General features: G+C 47.5%; 2 protein-coding genes across 3 annotated transcripts in view; both read left to right on the forward strand.

Moving 5' to 3' along the window:
• LOC144596431 (acetyl-coenzyme A synthetase 2-like, mitochondrial) overlaps positions 1 to 6,301 on the forward strand; it is a 76,115-nt gene extending 69,814 nt beyond the window's left edge. Inside the window, exon 13 of one of the 2 annotated variants that reach the window (XR_013547610.1) lies at positions 3,319 to 3,457. Coding sequence is in view for 1 of the 2 variants with exons in the window: in XM_078404665.1 (XP_078260791.1) it covers positions 3,319 to 3,498 (180 nt within the window). In the remaining variant the exon portion in view is untranslated. Of the gene's footprint in view, positions 1 to 3,318 lie in introns of both variants that reach the window. The other variant, XM_078404665.1, reaches the window with a different exon arrangement.
• The window catches only part of LOC144596430 (uncharacterized), a 336,471-nt gene that overhangs the window by 73,932 nt on the left and 247,392 nt on the right, over positions 1 to 15,147 (forward strand). The window lies entirely within an intron of this gene.

Genomic DNA, 15,147 nt, shown 5'->3' on the forward strand with positions numbered 1-15,147 from the left:
AAACTCCATACAGACAAGCACTGGTAGTCAGGATCGAACATGGGTCTCTGGCATAGCAAGGCAGCAACCCTGCCACTCCGCCATCTTGCCACCCACCTTACCACCCATTCTTCCTTCTTTACAAAAGTATTATGTTAAGTACTGCAAGTACCAATGGAACTGAGTGACATTCTGACTGACGAATGGGCGTAATCATGTTTTAAACTGAAGTTGAACGGTAGGGGGGTGGGGGTTAATTCTGTGGTACACAAGTGTTAGGGTCTCCAATTACCCATCTGTTGGAGAGGGGGGAATATCAACCTGCTGAAGTGAGCATTGTTCTGAATGTCAATCCTGATTTGAAATTAGATTAGCAGTCTCTATCTGCGAAATTTGGCTCAAGCAAATGGGCCTAGCAATGAGAACCAAGGCTAGCCATCTTGGTCTGCAACGATGGGTTAGGTTGAAGGGACTATCTAGCAGCACAATGTTATAGGAAAGATATTGTCAAGCTTGAAAGGGTTCAGAAAAGATTTACGAGGATGTTGCCTGGACTAGAGGGTGTGAGCTACAGGGAGAGGTTGAGCAGGCTGGGTCTCTATTCCATGGAGCGCAGGAGGATGAGGGGAGATCTTATAGAGGTGTACAAAATCATGAGAGGAATAGATCGGGTAGATGCACAGAGTCTTTTACCCAGAGTAGGAGAATCGAGGACAAGAGGACACAGGTTCAAGGTGAAGGGAAAAAGATTTAATAGGAATCCGAGGGGGAACTTTGGATGGGTGGGTGCATGGAACAAGCTGCCAGAGGAGATAGTTGAGGCTGGGACTATCCCATTGTTTAAGAAACAGTTGGACAGGTACATGGATAGGACAGGTTTGGAGAGTTATGGACCAAGCGCAGGCAAGTGGGACTAGGGTAGCTGGGACATTGTTGGCCAGTGTGGGTGAGTTGGGCCGAAGGGCCTGTTTCCACACTGTATCACTCTATGACTCTATGAAGGGCCTGTTTCCACACTGTATCACTCTATGACTATGAAGGGCCTGTTTCCACACTGTATCACTCTATGACTCTATGAAGTACACTCTATGTACTTTTACGGAAAAAAAACTGACCTTCAGTTGGCTTTGCTGAAAAAAAGAATAAGCTGAGATTGCATTATTAAGGGAAAAAACTGACCTTTAGTTGGCTTTGCTAAAAAAAATAAGAAGAATAAGCTTTATTTCGGAAAAAAAACCTGACCTACTGATGACTTCTTAATACCTTATATGGACATGGTCTTATTTCTTTCACTGCCTTGTATGGGCATGATGTGAGTGGTGCCACCTCATTCACTGATAAGAAAAAGATATAACGATACTGTTTTGTCCTTTGTTTCGGACAGTGGGACACGAGGTGAGCTTGGGTGTCTGAAGACACCCGGTGCTGATCTCCCCACTCCCCCCTGCCTGCCGTAATAAAGACTTTACTGTTTTACCACTAACTTTGTTGCATTGCTGTCTGTCTTGAGCAAACGAACTTTAACAGCGGGACTGTCATATGAGGAAAGACTGGGCTTGTATTCACTGGAGTTTAGAAGGATGAGAGGGGATCTTCTAGAGATGTATAAAATTATAAAAGGACTGGACAAGCTAGATGCAGGAAAAATGTTCCCAATGTTGGGGGTCCAGAACCAGGGGCCACAGTCTAAGAATGAAGGGGAGGCCATTTAAAACTGAGGTGAGAAACAATCTTCCTGCCGCGCTCCTGCATAGTTCTTTTATTTCAGATTTCTAATGTCCATCCATTTTCTCTTGAAATTTCTGACAATAATTCTGTTTCTCCCCCTTAAGTCTCCCCTGGACTAATGTTTTAGTTTTTACATATACCATGACCATTCACTTAAAGTGCTTCACACTTTATACTTTAATATTTAATCTCACCTGCAATCTTTGCAATCAGAGTCCCCTTTTGTAATCATTTTCCATGCATCATCTTTTCTTAAACATAGAAAATAGGTGCAGGAGGAGGCCATTTGGCCCTTTGAGCCAGCACCGCTATTCATTGTGATCATGGCTGATCATCCACAATCAGTAACCTGTGCCTGCCTTCTCCCCATATCCCTTGCTTCCACTAGCCCCTAGAGCTCTATCTAACTCTCTTTTAAATTCACCCAGTGAATTGGCCTCCACTGCCCTCTATTGCAGAGAATTCCACAAATTCACAACTCTGGGTGAAAAAGTTTTTTCTCACCACAGTTTTAAATGGCCTCCCCTGTATCCTTAGACTGTGGCCCCTGGTTCTGGACTCCCCTAACATTGGGAACATTTTTCCTGCATCTAGCTTGTCCAGTCCTTTTATAATTTTATATGTCTCTATAAGAATTTTATACGTTTCTATACTTTATAAACCACTGGTTAGGCCTCATCTAAAGTGCTGTTGACAGTTCTGATCGCCGTTCTAGAGCGAGGAATGGGTTGCACTTGGGAAGCTGTAGAGCCACACAGTTAGGAGCTTGGATTGGATCGACTGGATGTGTAGGAAGGAACTGCAGATGCTGGTTTACACCGAAGGTACACAAAATGCTGGAGTAACTCAGCGGGACAGACAGCATCTCTGGAGAGAAGGAATGGGTGACTTTTCGAGTCGAGACCCTTCCTCAGACTGAGCGGCAGGGGAGATCTTTCACCCTTCCTTATCTCTGTAACTCCCTCACCCCTGACGCTCAGTCTGAAGAAGGGTCTCGTCCCGAAATGTCACCCATTCCTTCTCTCCAGAGATGCTGCCTGTCCCGCTGAGTTACTCCAGCAGTTTGAGTCTATTATTGGCTAGACTGTGTTTGTTTTCCATGCGTGGAGGTGGAGGCTGAGAGGGGATTTGATGGAGGTGGAGGCTGAGAGGGGATTTGATATCTAAAATTACGAGGGGGATAAATAGGTATATAGTTGGAAACCTTTGTCCAGAGCAGTGGTGTCCCAAACTAGAGAGCAAAGCTTTAGGGCAAAGGATAAGCGGTTTAGAGGGGACCTGAGGAGGTTTTCAATTGGTGCGAATGCAGCGCCGGAGACCCGGGTTCCATCCCCACTACAGGTGCTATCTGTATGGAGTTTGTACGTTCTCTCCGAGACCTGCGTGGGTTTTCTCTGAGATCTTCGGTTTCCTCCCACACTCCAAAGACGTGCAGGTTTGTAGGTTAATTGGCTTGGTAAATGTAAAAATTGTCCCTAGTGGTTATAGGATAGTGTTAATGTGCGGGGATCGCTGGTCGGCGCGGACCCGGTGGGCCGAAAGGGCCTGTTTCCGCGCTGTATCTCTAAACTAAACTAAACTATGAATGATTGTTCATTGTCCAATTTTCAGATTGTGGAGCGGCTTCCCAAAACGCGATCCGGAAAGATCATGAGGAGGTTGCTGAAGAAAATAGTCAACGAGGAGAACACAGAGCTGGGGGACCTCAGCACCCTCGATGACAAAAGCGTGATCGCAGAGATTATTGCCACCTACCAACAGTATAAAAAAGATTCCAACAGCAGCCAATAGATTATATCAAGACTCTTTAAAACTCCCCTCACTTTGACTCATACGGCACCAAGTGACGTTCAGGGTCATTATTCATTGTTGTACGGATAAGCTAATAAAACAGATTATAATATTGATAAATCATTCCAAAACAAACAAATGACTCTTTCCTAGCCTATATTTTCTCCCCAGACCCATTACCAGAGGCTCAGAGTTTAGAGCTACAGCGCGGAAACAGGCCCTTCGGCCTACAGAGTCCGTGCCAACCAGCAATCCCCGCACACTAACACTATCCTACACCCACTAGGGACAATTTTTACATTTCCACCAAGCCAATTAACCTACAAACCAGTATGTCTTTGGAGTGTGGGAGGAAACCGAAGATCTCAGAGAAAACCCACGCAGGTCACGGGGAGAACGTACAAACTCCGTACCGTCAGTGCAGAGAATTGTGATTCCATGGATGTAAATTGCTGTTAGGCTCAGTGCGAGTACGTGGATTGATTCTGCAGTTGGATCGGGTGGATAGTCAACTGTGTTTCTTCTCTTTATTGATTGTTTGTGTTTGCAAATTACATTTGGACTCTCACTCACTGAATAGAGATTGGGAAGCCTGTGTGATTTTAGAAACATAGAAACATAGAAAATAGGTGCAGGAGGAGGCCATTTGGCCCTTCAAGCCAGCACTGCCATTCATTGTGATCATGGCTGATCATCCACAATCAGTAATCCGTGCCTGCCTTCTCCCCATATCCCTTGATTCCACTAGCCCCCAGAGCTCTATCAAACTCTCTTTTAAATTCATCCAGTGAATTGGCCTCCACTGTCTTCTGTGGCAGAGAATTCCACAAATTCACAACTCTCTGGGTGAAAATGTTTTTCCTCACCTCAGTTTTAAATGGCCTCCCCTTTATTCTTAGACTGTGGCCCCTGGTAATGGACTCCCCCAACATTGGGAACATTTTTCCTGCATCTAGCTTGTCCAGTCCTTTCATCATTTTATACGTCGCTATAAGATCCCCTCTCATCCTTCTAAATTCCAGTGAATACAAGCCCAGTCTTTCCAATCTTTCCTCATATGACAGTCCCGCCATCCCAGGGATTAACCTCGTGAACCTACGCTGCACTGCCTCAATAGCAAGGATGTCCTCCCTCAAATTAGGAGACCAAAACTGCACACAATACTCCAGATGTGGTCTCGCCAGGGCCCTGTACAACTGCAGAAGGACCTCTTTGCTCCTGTACTCAAATTCTCGTTGTTGTTGGTGATATTGACGCTCTTGATCATCTCCACTTCTGTACCATTGATGCTGATCAGGGCATGTACTTTACTTTGCTTCCTGAAGTCGATAACTAGCTACTTAATCCTGCTGACATTGAGAAAGAGGTTGTTGTCTTAACACCATGTTGCTAATCTCTTTCCGGTACTCCTCATCATTGTTTGAGATCCGGCCCACTACAGTTGGGAGGTCAAGTTGCAGCTGTATAAGACGTTGGTGAGGCCACATTTAGACTATTGTGTTCAGTTCTGGGCACCATGTTATGGGAAAGATGTCAAGCTGGGAAGGGTTCAGAAAAGATTTACGAGGATTTTGCCAGGACTAGAGGGTGTGAGCTACAGGGAGAGGTTGAGCAGGCTGGGTCTCTATTCCATGGAGCACAGGAGGATGAGGGGAGATCTTATAGAGGTGTACAAAATCATGAGAGGAATAGATCGGGTAGATGATCAGAGTTTTTTGCCCAGAGTAGGGGAATCGAGGACCAGAGGACATAGGTTCAAGGTGAAGGGGAAAAGATTTAATAGGAATCCGAGGAGTAACTTTTTCACACAGAGGGTGGTGGGTGTATGGAACAAGCTGCCAAGGGAGGTAGTTGAGGCTGGGACTATTCCATCGTTTAAGAAACAGTTGGACAGGTACATGGATAGGACAGGTTTGGAGGGATATGGACCAAGCGCAGGCAAGTGGGACAGCTAGGGTAGCTGGGACATTGTGGGCCGGTGTGGGCGAATTGGGCCGAAGGGCCTGTTTCCACACTGTATGACTCTACAGTGGTTTCATCTGCCAACTTATTATTTGGATACAAAAAGCTGGAGTAACTCAGCGGGACAAGCAACATCTCTGGAGAGAAGGAATGGGTGACGTTTCGGGTCGAGACCCTTCTTCAGCCGAGACCTCCGAAGGGTCTCGACCCGAAAAGTCACACATTCCTTTTTTCTGGTGAAGCTGCCTGTCTCGCTGAGTTATTCCAGCTTTTTGTGTTGATCTTCAGTTTAACCCAGCATCTGCAGTTCCTTCCTACACAACTTATAAAATGGAGTTGGTGTACAATTTGGCCTGCACAGTCATGAGTACTTGGGTGTATAGTAAGGGTTTGAAAATGCAGCTTTGTGGGCACCAGTATTGAGAATTATCATGAAAGATGTTTTGTTACGTATCCTCTTTGATATGGGTCAGGAGTAGAGGATGCAGTGGCAGAGAGGGGTCAAGTCAAGTCAAGTCAATTTTATTTGTATAGCACATTTAAAAACAACCCACGTTGACCAAAGTGCTGTACATTTGATTAGGTTCCAATAGAAAAAAAAATGAAAACATACAGTAGCACGCAAACAGTTCACAGCGCCTCCTCAATGAGCCTCAAACGCTAGGGAGTAGAAATATGTTTTGAGCCTGGACTTAAAGGAGTCGATGGAGGGGGCAGTTCTGATGGGGAGAGGGATGCTGTTCCACAGTCTAGGAGCTGCAACCGCAAAAGCGCGGTCACCCCTGAGTTTAAGCCTAGACCGTGGGATAGTGAATAGCCCCAAGTCGGCCGATCTGAGGGACCTGGAGTTAGAGAGGGGGGTTAGAAGATTTTTGATGTGGGGGGGGAGTGTCCATTTAGGGCTTTATACGTGAATAGGATGCTAACACCTAGATTCGGGGGGAGGGGGGGGGGAGTGAACCTCCAGCCCTTTGCTATTGACTTTTGTGTAGTTCCTACCCTTATGTTTCCTGTCTATTGCAGGGCCTCTGAACCAGGGGTGCCAACTATCTCACTCCCAAATAAGGGGCAAGATGATGTCACCGCCCTACGCCCCACGTGACCTCACCCAGCCAGCGGCCACGTGCTCCCGCTCCACCAAAGGCGGCCGGGAGGCGGGTTGCTATGCAATCTCTGTCAGGCAGCGCCCAGGCCTACTGTGTCCGGGCCTACAGTGTCCGGGCCTACAGCATCCGGGCCTACAGCGTCTGGGCCTACAGCACCCCCGTGCCTAATACGGAGCAAGGGCGGTCCCGTACAGGACAAACCAATTTAGCGCAAAATATGGGATGTCTCGGCTAATACGAGACAGTTGGCAATCCTATTCAGAACATTAGTGCATGATACTGGTGTTGCCCTTCAGAAAGGAGCAGACGATGGGGCCATCCTAAACCATTCTCCTTGGGGGCTAAGATGATTATTGACCTGGAGATGATTCTTGAGCACTTTTTTGGTCAATTCCCTAGAAGATGCTAGTCAAGGTGAAATAACTTCTCCCAAAAAACCAAAGTGCTGGATGAACTCAGCATGCCAGGCAGCATCTGTGGAGGGAGTGGACAGATGACATACCTTTTTCAATGTAGGCATATTTTCGAGGAGATTTCACAACGGAGCAGTGAAATGGAGACACAAAGAACTGCAGATGCTGGAATCATGATCAAAACAAGTGCTGGAGGAATTCAGTGGGTTTTGTGTCTCTGTACTCCAATCCAGGCTAGCTGACTGGGTTTCTTCTGGTGTTAATTTACTTGCAAAGTAGAGCTGCTTGTGTTGATCAAATGTATTCAGTATTACTGTATATTACCAACAAACAATCTTCAAATAATGAACAGTAAAATACAGACATATACTCTGCAAATAACAGCAATAATTCTGCGTCTGAGACATTTTTAGGATATTTCCAATGACGTTCAATACTTAGAATGGAGGTGACTTTCTTCTTTCAAATAAAATACTATTGACTTCTTTTTTCATAATGTTTACCATCAACAATAAAATGGAATTCCACAAGACTGCATCATGCATGGCTCAGACTTGGTTATTATTCCAGTAAAGCACTTTGCAACATCCTCGGGTAACCCTGCAACTGTGAATGGCCAATAAATGCAACGTGCATCCTAGGAATGACATGCAGGGAGAAAAATAACATATTTCTTAGCATTTACATGAAGTATTTCAGTGCTGTCAACCAGAAAGTGTCAGTATGAACTGCAGAATGATAGCGTTCCCATAAGCTATCATGGATTTCTTAGAAAATAATGGTTTAGAAACATAGAAAAATAGGTGCAGGAGGAGGCCATTTGACCCTTCGAGCTAGCACCGCCATTCATTGTGATCATGGCTGATCCTCCACAATCAGTAACCTGTATTTGCCTTCTCCCCATATCCCTTGATTCCACTAGCCCCCAGAGCTCTATCTAACTTTTTAAAATTCATCCAGTGAATTGGCCTCCACTGCCCTCTGTGGCAGAGAATTCCACAAATTCACAACTCTCTGGGTGAAAAAGTTCCTTCTCACCTCAGTTTTAAATGGTCTCCCCCTTATTCTTAGACTGTGGCCCCTGGTTCTGGACTCGCCCAACATTGGGAACATGTTTCCTGCATCTAGCTTGTCCACACGATGGTGGCCGACTTCAGTCACTTCGGGACCGTTGCCAGAGGTAGAGCCAGATTGAAAATCTTTGTGAATACCTCAGCAAGCTGGTCAGCACAGTCCTTAAGTACCCATCCTGGGACTCCGTCCGGGCCTGCAGCCTTGCGTGGGCTGATCCTCTGCAGCGCGCGCTGTACATCATGTGTGCTCAGTGTGAGAACCTGTTCATCCTCCGAGGCCAGAATTGTTCCACTCATGGTGTTGTTGCCGGTTTCAAAGCGAGCAAAGGTGTTCACCTCCCCCTTCCCAGTTCTCTCTCTCTCTTCCTATCTCCACCTATATCCTTCCTTTGTCCCGCCCCCCTGACATCAGTCTGAAGAAGGGTCTCGACCCAAAATGTCACCCATTCCCTCTCTCCTGAGATGCTGCCTGACCTGCTGAGTTACTCCAGCATTTTGTGAAATAAAGAAGGTGTTGAGCTCGGTGGCCAGTGTGCCATCACTGTGGGGGCAGGCAGGGTTGCTCTTGTAATCAGTGATATATCTGATGCCACATGCTTCTGGTGCCAGTGCTGTTGAAGTGGTCTTCCACACGTTGCCTGTGGAGGTCTTTGGCCCACTTTATGCCTTTTTTCAGGTTTGACCTGGCAACACTGTATGCTGAAGTTGTCAACACAAGCCCAGTCTTTCCAATCTTTCCTCATATGACAGTCCCACCATCCCGGGGATTAACCTCGTGAACCTACGCTGCACTGCCTCAATAGCAAGGATGTCCTTCCTCTAATTAGGAGATCAAAACTGCACACAATACTCCAGATGTGGTCTCACTGCAGAAGGACCTCTTTGCTCCTATACTCAAATCCTCTCGTTATGAAGGCCAACAGAAAGCTAACTTTTTCACCCAGTTAGCTTTCTTCACTGCCTGCTGTACCTGCACGCTTACTTTCAGTGACTGGTGTACAAGAACACCCAGGTCTTGTTGCACTTCCCCTTTACCTAATCTGACACCTTTGAGATAATAATCTGCCTCCTTGTTTTTGTCGCCAAAGTGGATAACCTCACATTTAACATGGATATCATGAAGCTGGAAACAGTGCATACGAGATTTACCACGATGTTATCTGGGCTTGCAGACTTGAGTTACAGGCAGAGGTTGGATAGGCTGGGTCTTTTTCTTTAGAGTGTAGGAGGCTAAGGGGTGACCTTATTGAGGTGTACAAGTTGAGGTTAAAGTGAACGCTCACAGTCTCTTTGCCAGGGTCGAGGATTCTAAAGCAAGAGGGCACAGGCGTAAGGTGAGGAGGGAGAGATCTGAAGGGCATACAAGGGCAACTATTTCACTTGGAGGGCTGTCCGTGTCGGGAATCAGCTGCCAGAGGAAGCTATCAAAACGGATACAATTACGACATTTTAAAGGACATTTGGACAGATATATGTATAAGGAAGGGTTTTGTGGGATACGGGCCAAATTCAGGCAAATGGGATTAGCCCAGAATGCCAAGTTGGTTGGCCGGGTGGCCGAGTACTTCAACTCCCCCTCCCATTTCCAGTCTGACCTTTCTGTCACTGAGGCCCACCGGAAATTGGAGGAACAGCACCTCATATTTCGCCTGGGCAGTTTGCAGCCCAGTGGTATGAACATCGACTTCTCCAACTTTAGATAGTTCCTCTGTCCCTCCCGTCCCCTCCTCCTTCCCAGATCTCCCTCTATCTTCCTGTCTCCACCTATATCCTTCCTTTGTCCCGTCCCCCTGACATCAGTCTGAAGAAGGGTCTCGACCCGAAACGTCACCCATTCCTTCTCTCCCGAGATGCTGCCTGACCTGCTGAGTTACTCCAGCATTTTGTGAATAAATACCTTCGATTTGTTCCAGCATCTGCAGTTATCTTCTTATACCACATGATGTACTTGACGTTGTGTCTCAAAAAGCCACCTAAGGTCTTCCTAGAATCTTAGACTCCACGATAAAAGAAACAAAGATCTGATGTAAATATTCTTAAAATAACAGGTTGAATGCAGGAAGTGAGTGAATAGATGGAATATAGATGGGAGATGGATGGAAGTTTGCTGCTTAAGATGATTTCTCTTAGCCGTACAAGAGGCCTAGCAACTTGATGCAGATTGTATCAAGGAGTCCTTGCGCCAGTTGGATGCACTGACAGTGAGTCTCGACTGCTTGTATACAGCACAGCTGTTCCAATGAACTACTAAATGAGATGTACGATAGTCAGATTTCTCCACCAACATTTTTGAAGTTCATAACGAGAGGATTTGAGTATAGGAGTAAAGAGGTCCTTCTGCAGTTGTACAGGGCCCAGGTGAGACGACATCTAGAGTATTGTGTGCAGTTTTGGTCTCCTAATTTGAGGAAGGACATCCTTGCTATTGAGGCAGTGCAGCGTAGGTTCACGATGGTGGGACTATCATATGAAGAAAGATTGGAAAGAATGGGCTTGTATTCACTGGAGTTTAGAAGGATGAGAGGGGATCTTATAGAAATGTATAAAATTATATAACGACTGGACAAGCTAGATGCAGGAAAAATGTTCCCAATGTTGGGGGAGTCCAGAACCAGGGGCCACAGTCTAAGAATAAAGCGGAGGCCATTTAAGACTGAGATGAGAAAAAAACGTTTTCACCAGAGTTGTGAGTTTGTGGAATTCTCTGCCACAGAGGGCAGTGGAGGCCAATTCACTGGATGAATTTAAAAGAGAGTTAGATAGAGCTCTAGGGGCTACAAACCTGCACGTCTGGAGTGTGGGAGGAATGTAGATCTTGGAGAAAACCCACGCAGGTCACGGGGAGAATGTACAAACTCCGTACAGACAGCACCCGTAGTGGGGATGGAACCCGGGTCTCTGGTGCTGCATTCGCTGTAAGGCAGCAACTCTACCGCTGCACCACCGTCTTAATCCCTTTATCTCCACTGACACCGTTTGGCTCGCTGAGTTCTTCTAGCATTTTATTTTCTGCATCTAAGGTCACCTGTAACTGTTCATTTACTACACATGCCTTCTCCCACTTTACTGCACCTTTTGCCATCTGTATATTCTTTTCAATCTGGCCCTTTATGCTGCTTAACGTAAAAATTTAATTGTTCCGTTGTTGGCACATATGACAAATAAACTCTCTCCTAAGGTATGTTTTCAAGTTTACACATACATGCAGCCAAAACAATATAATAATAATAATAATAATCCATTTATTTTATATAGCGCCTTATCGCATGCTCAAAGCGCTTTACAAAAACAATTAACATAGAAACAAACAGACAAACTATCCTGACGGAAAAGCGGCGAATACACAACGCCAGCGTCCTCTCACGTCAGGGTCCGGCAGTAGACATTAAAAAGCACAAGACACACAGATATAATTTTTTACACAAAACAGCCATCACAGTGATTGCTCTAGGCACACCCTCACTGTGATGGAAGGCAAAGTCTTATCTCCTCCTCATTCTTCTCCCGTGGTGCCACGAGGTGATCGAGGCTCCCAACTTTTTGAAGCCCCCACCGGGCGATGGAAAGTCCCAGGGCCGAGCCGAGCAGGCCGATGAAAGTCCTGAGCCCCCACCGGGCGATGGAAAGTGCTGCGGCCGGGCCACGCAGGGCGATGAAGGGCCTGCGGGTGGGTTGATCGTACCTCGCGCTTCGGGCGGTCGAAGCTGCTACGGCTGGAGCTCCCGAAAGCCGGTCGCCAGCCAGGGACCTGCGAGCTCCCGATGTTGCGGTCTGCAGGGCCCACGGCCAAAGCCTCCGAGATGGTAAGTCCAGGCCCTGCGACCGGAGTCTTCAAGGTCGATCCCAGCTGGAGGCCGCCGACTCCACGATGTTAGGCCGTAGCGCGAACGGAGATACGACACGGTAAAGGTCGCATCTCCGTTGAGGAGATTTGAAAAAAGGTTTCCCCCAACCCCCCCACCACCCCCCTACATACACAGAATTAAAAATAAAACAAAACGTACATTTAACAACGACAATGACAAAAAAAACCAAAAAAAACAGAGAGACTGCCGGTGAGCCGCAGCTGCAGAACACAGCCACGCCCCCAAATATGACCTGATGAGCCAAAACATTATGACCACCTGCCTAGTGTGCTGTCGGTCCTCTGTGTGCAGCCCCATACTCAGCAGGGTGCATGCACTGTGTATTGTGACACATTCCTCCCGTGTAATCATTAACATTTTCTGTGGCTTGTGCCACAGTCGACCTTCTGTCGGTTCGGACCAGACGGGATAGCCTTCGTTGCCCTCGCGCATCGATGAGCCTTACGCCCTGTCGCCGGTTTGTGGTTTGTCCCTCCTCGGACCACTGTCGGTAGGTACTCACCACTGCTGACCGGGAGAGAAAGAATGGGTGACGTTTTGGGTCGAGACCCTTCTTCAGTCTGAAGAAGGGTCTCGACCCGAAACATCACCCATTCCTTCTCTCCTGAGATGCTGCCTGACCTGCTGAGTTAGTCCAGCATTTTGTGAAATAAATACCTTCGATTTGTACCAGCATCTGCAGTTATTTTCTTACACTGCTGACCGGGAGCACCCCACAAGCCTTGCCGTTTCAGAGATGCTCTGACCCAGTCGTCTGGCCAAAACAATTTGGCCCTTGTCAAAGTCGCTCAGGTCTTTACTCCTGCCCATTTCTCCTGCATCCAACACATCAACTTCAAGAACTGACTGTTCACTTACTGCCTAATATATCCCACCCCTTGCCATTGTAACAAGATAATCAATGTTATTCACTTCGGCTGTCAGCGGTCATAATGTTTTGGCTGATCGGTGTATGATCGGGAACTGTTATTTACACGATCACTTTAATTTTTCAGAGAAGTTGTGTCACTTTTAGAGGTGCAAGAAACTGCAGATGCTGGCATCTTGAACAAAACACACAAAGTCTGGAGGAACTCATGCAGCATCTGTCGAGGGAATGGATAGATGACATATGAAGGGTCCTGAGCCAAAATGTCATCTCCATTCCCTTCACAGATGCTGCCTAACCCGTTGATTTCCTTCGGCTCTTTATTTTTAGCTCAAGATCCCAGCGTCTGTAGTTTATTGTGATTCTATGAAATTCAGTTACATAGAAACATAGAAAATAGGTGGACCTGAGCGACTTTGACAAGGGCCAAATTAGGTGACCAAAACTGCACACAATACTCCAGATGTGGTCTCACCAGATGTGGTCTACAACTGCAGGAAGGATGTGGGGGCTTTGGAGGGGTGCAGAGGAGGTTTACCAAAATGTTGCCTGGGTTCAGGGGGGTGTTGGCTACAGGAAGTGGTTGGACGTCTGGATTGTTTTCTCTGAAATGCTGGAGGTTACTGGGAGATCTGATAGATGTACAGGGCGGTGACCTGAAGAATGCGCTGCCAGAACAATGTCCCCGGGGGCTACAATGTGAGCTGCAACAACAGTCATAACAGTATAACATAACAGAGCTTTATTTGTCGTTCGGTCATAGCAGTCATAGAAAAAAAGAACACAAGACACATAGCCCCAACACAAACGTCCATCACAGTAACTCCAAACACCCCCTCACTGTGATGGAGGCAACAAAACTTCCACTCTCTTCCCCTCGCCCACGGACAGACAGCTCGTCCCCGACCGACCCGCACAGTCCCCGCAAGGGGATGGAAGTCCCCCGGCCGAATCGCACCGGGCGCTGAAACGTCTCGCGGCCGAGCCAGGCGATGAAAGGCCCGCGACCAAGCCTTGCGCAGCTAAGTCCCGTGGTCGAGCCGCACCGGGCGATGTTAAGTCCCGCAGCCGAGCCGCACCGGGCGATGTAAAGTCCCGTGGTTGAGCCGCACCAGCGATGTAAAGTCCCGCAGCCGAGCCGTACCGGGCGATGTAAAGTCCCGTGGTCGAGCCGCACCGGGCGATGTTAAGTCCCGCAGCCGAGCCGCACCGGGCGGTTAGGTCCCGTGGTCGAGCCGCACCGGGCGATGTTAAGTCCCGCAGCCGAGCCGCACCAGCGATGTAAAGTCCCGCAGCCGAGCCGCACCGGGCGATGTTAAGTCCCGCGGCCGAGCTGCACCGGGCACTGTTAAGTCCAGCGGCCAAGCCGCACCGGGCGATGTAAAGTCCAGCGGCCGAGCCGCACCGGGCACCGCCGTGAGGAAGAGAAAAGTTTCCCCCCCCCGCCACCCCCCACCCACACCACCACCCCCCACACATACACAACCAAAAAAAAAAAAAAAAACATCCCAACACCGACACACAACAAAAAAAAAGGAAAAAAGACGAACAGACTGCTAGCGAGCCGCTGCCGTTAGGCGCCGCCACTTTAAATGTCACTGGAACGTGAAGAAAGGCTCGCTGGTTCACTTTGAGAGTCAGGAGTGGCATTGGACGCTGCGGCTCTAAACAGTCGGAGATGGGTCGGCAGGTCATTCCATTCACATTGTTTACATTTTATATTTGTTTTATTTATGTTTCTAGCACCATGGTGCTTTAGAGACACGGGAGGGATGTCATTAGTCAACCAGAAGAGTCATTTCATTATCACGTGATTCATTATCAATAGTAAAGAAAGCAAACTCATTTATTTCAAGAGGGCTTTTATACACAAACAGGGATGTAATGCTGAGGCTCTATAAGGCGCTGGTCAGGCCGCATTTGGAATATTGTGAGCAATTTTGTGCACCATATCTGAATGGTTCTGGAGAGGGTCCAGAGGAGGTTTACAACAATGAGTCTGAAGAAGGGTCTCGACCCGAAACGTCGCCCAATCCTTCTCTCCTGAGATGCTGCCTGACCTGCTGAGTTACTCCAGCATTTTGTGAATAAATACGAGGAATGAGTAGGTTAACCTATGATGAGCGTTTGTCGGCACTGGGCCTGCACTCGCTGGAGTTTAGAAGGATGAGGGGGGACCTCATTGAAACATAGAGACTAGTGAAAGGCCTGGATAGAGTGGATGTGGAGAGGATGTTTCCACTAGTGGGAGAGTCTAGGACTAGAGGGCACAGCCTCAGAATTAAAGGACGCTCCTTTAGGAAGGGATGAGGAGGGAATTTCTTCAGTCAGAGGGTGGTGAATCTGTGGGATTATTTGCCA

Source organism: Rhinoraja longicauda, chromosome 9 (assembly GCF_053455715.1).
Source record: "Rhinoraja longicauda isolate Sanriku21f chromosome 9, sRhiLon1.1, whole genome shotgun sequence".
In the NCBI taxonomy this organism is placed as follows: domain Eukaryota; kingdom Metazoa; phylum Chordata; class Chondrichthyes; order Rajiformes; family Arhynchobatidae; genus Rhinoraja; species Rhinoraja longicauda.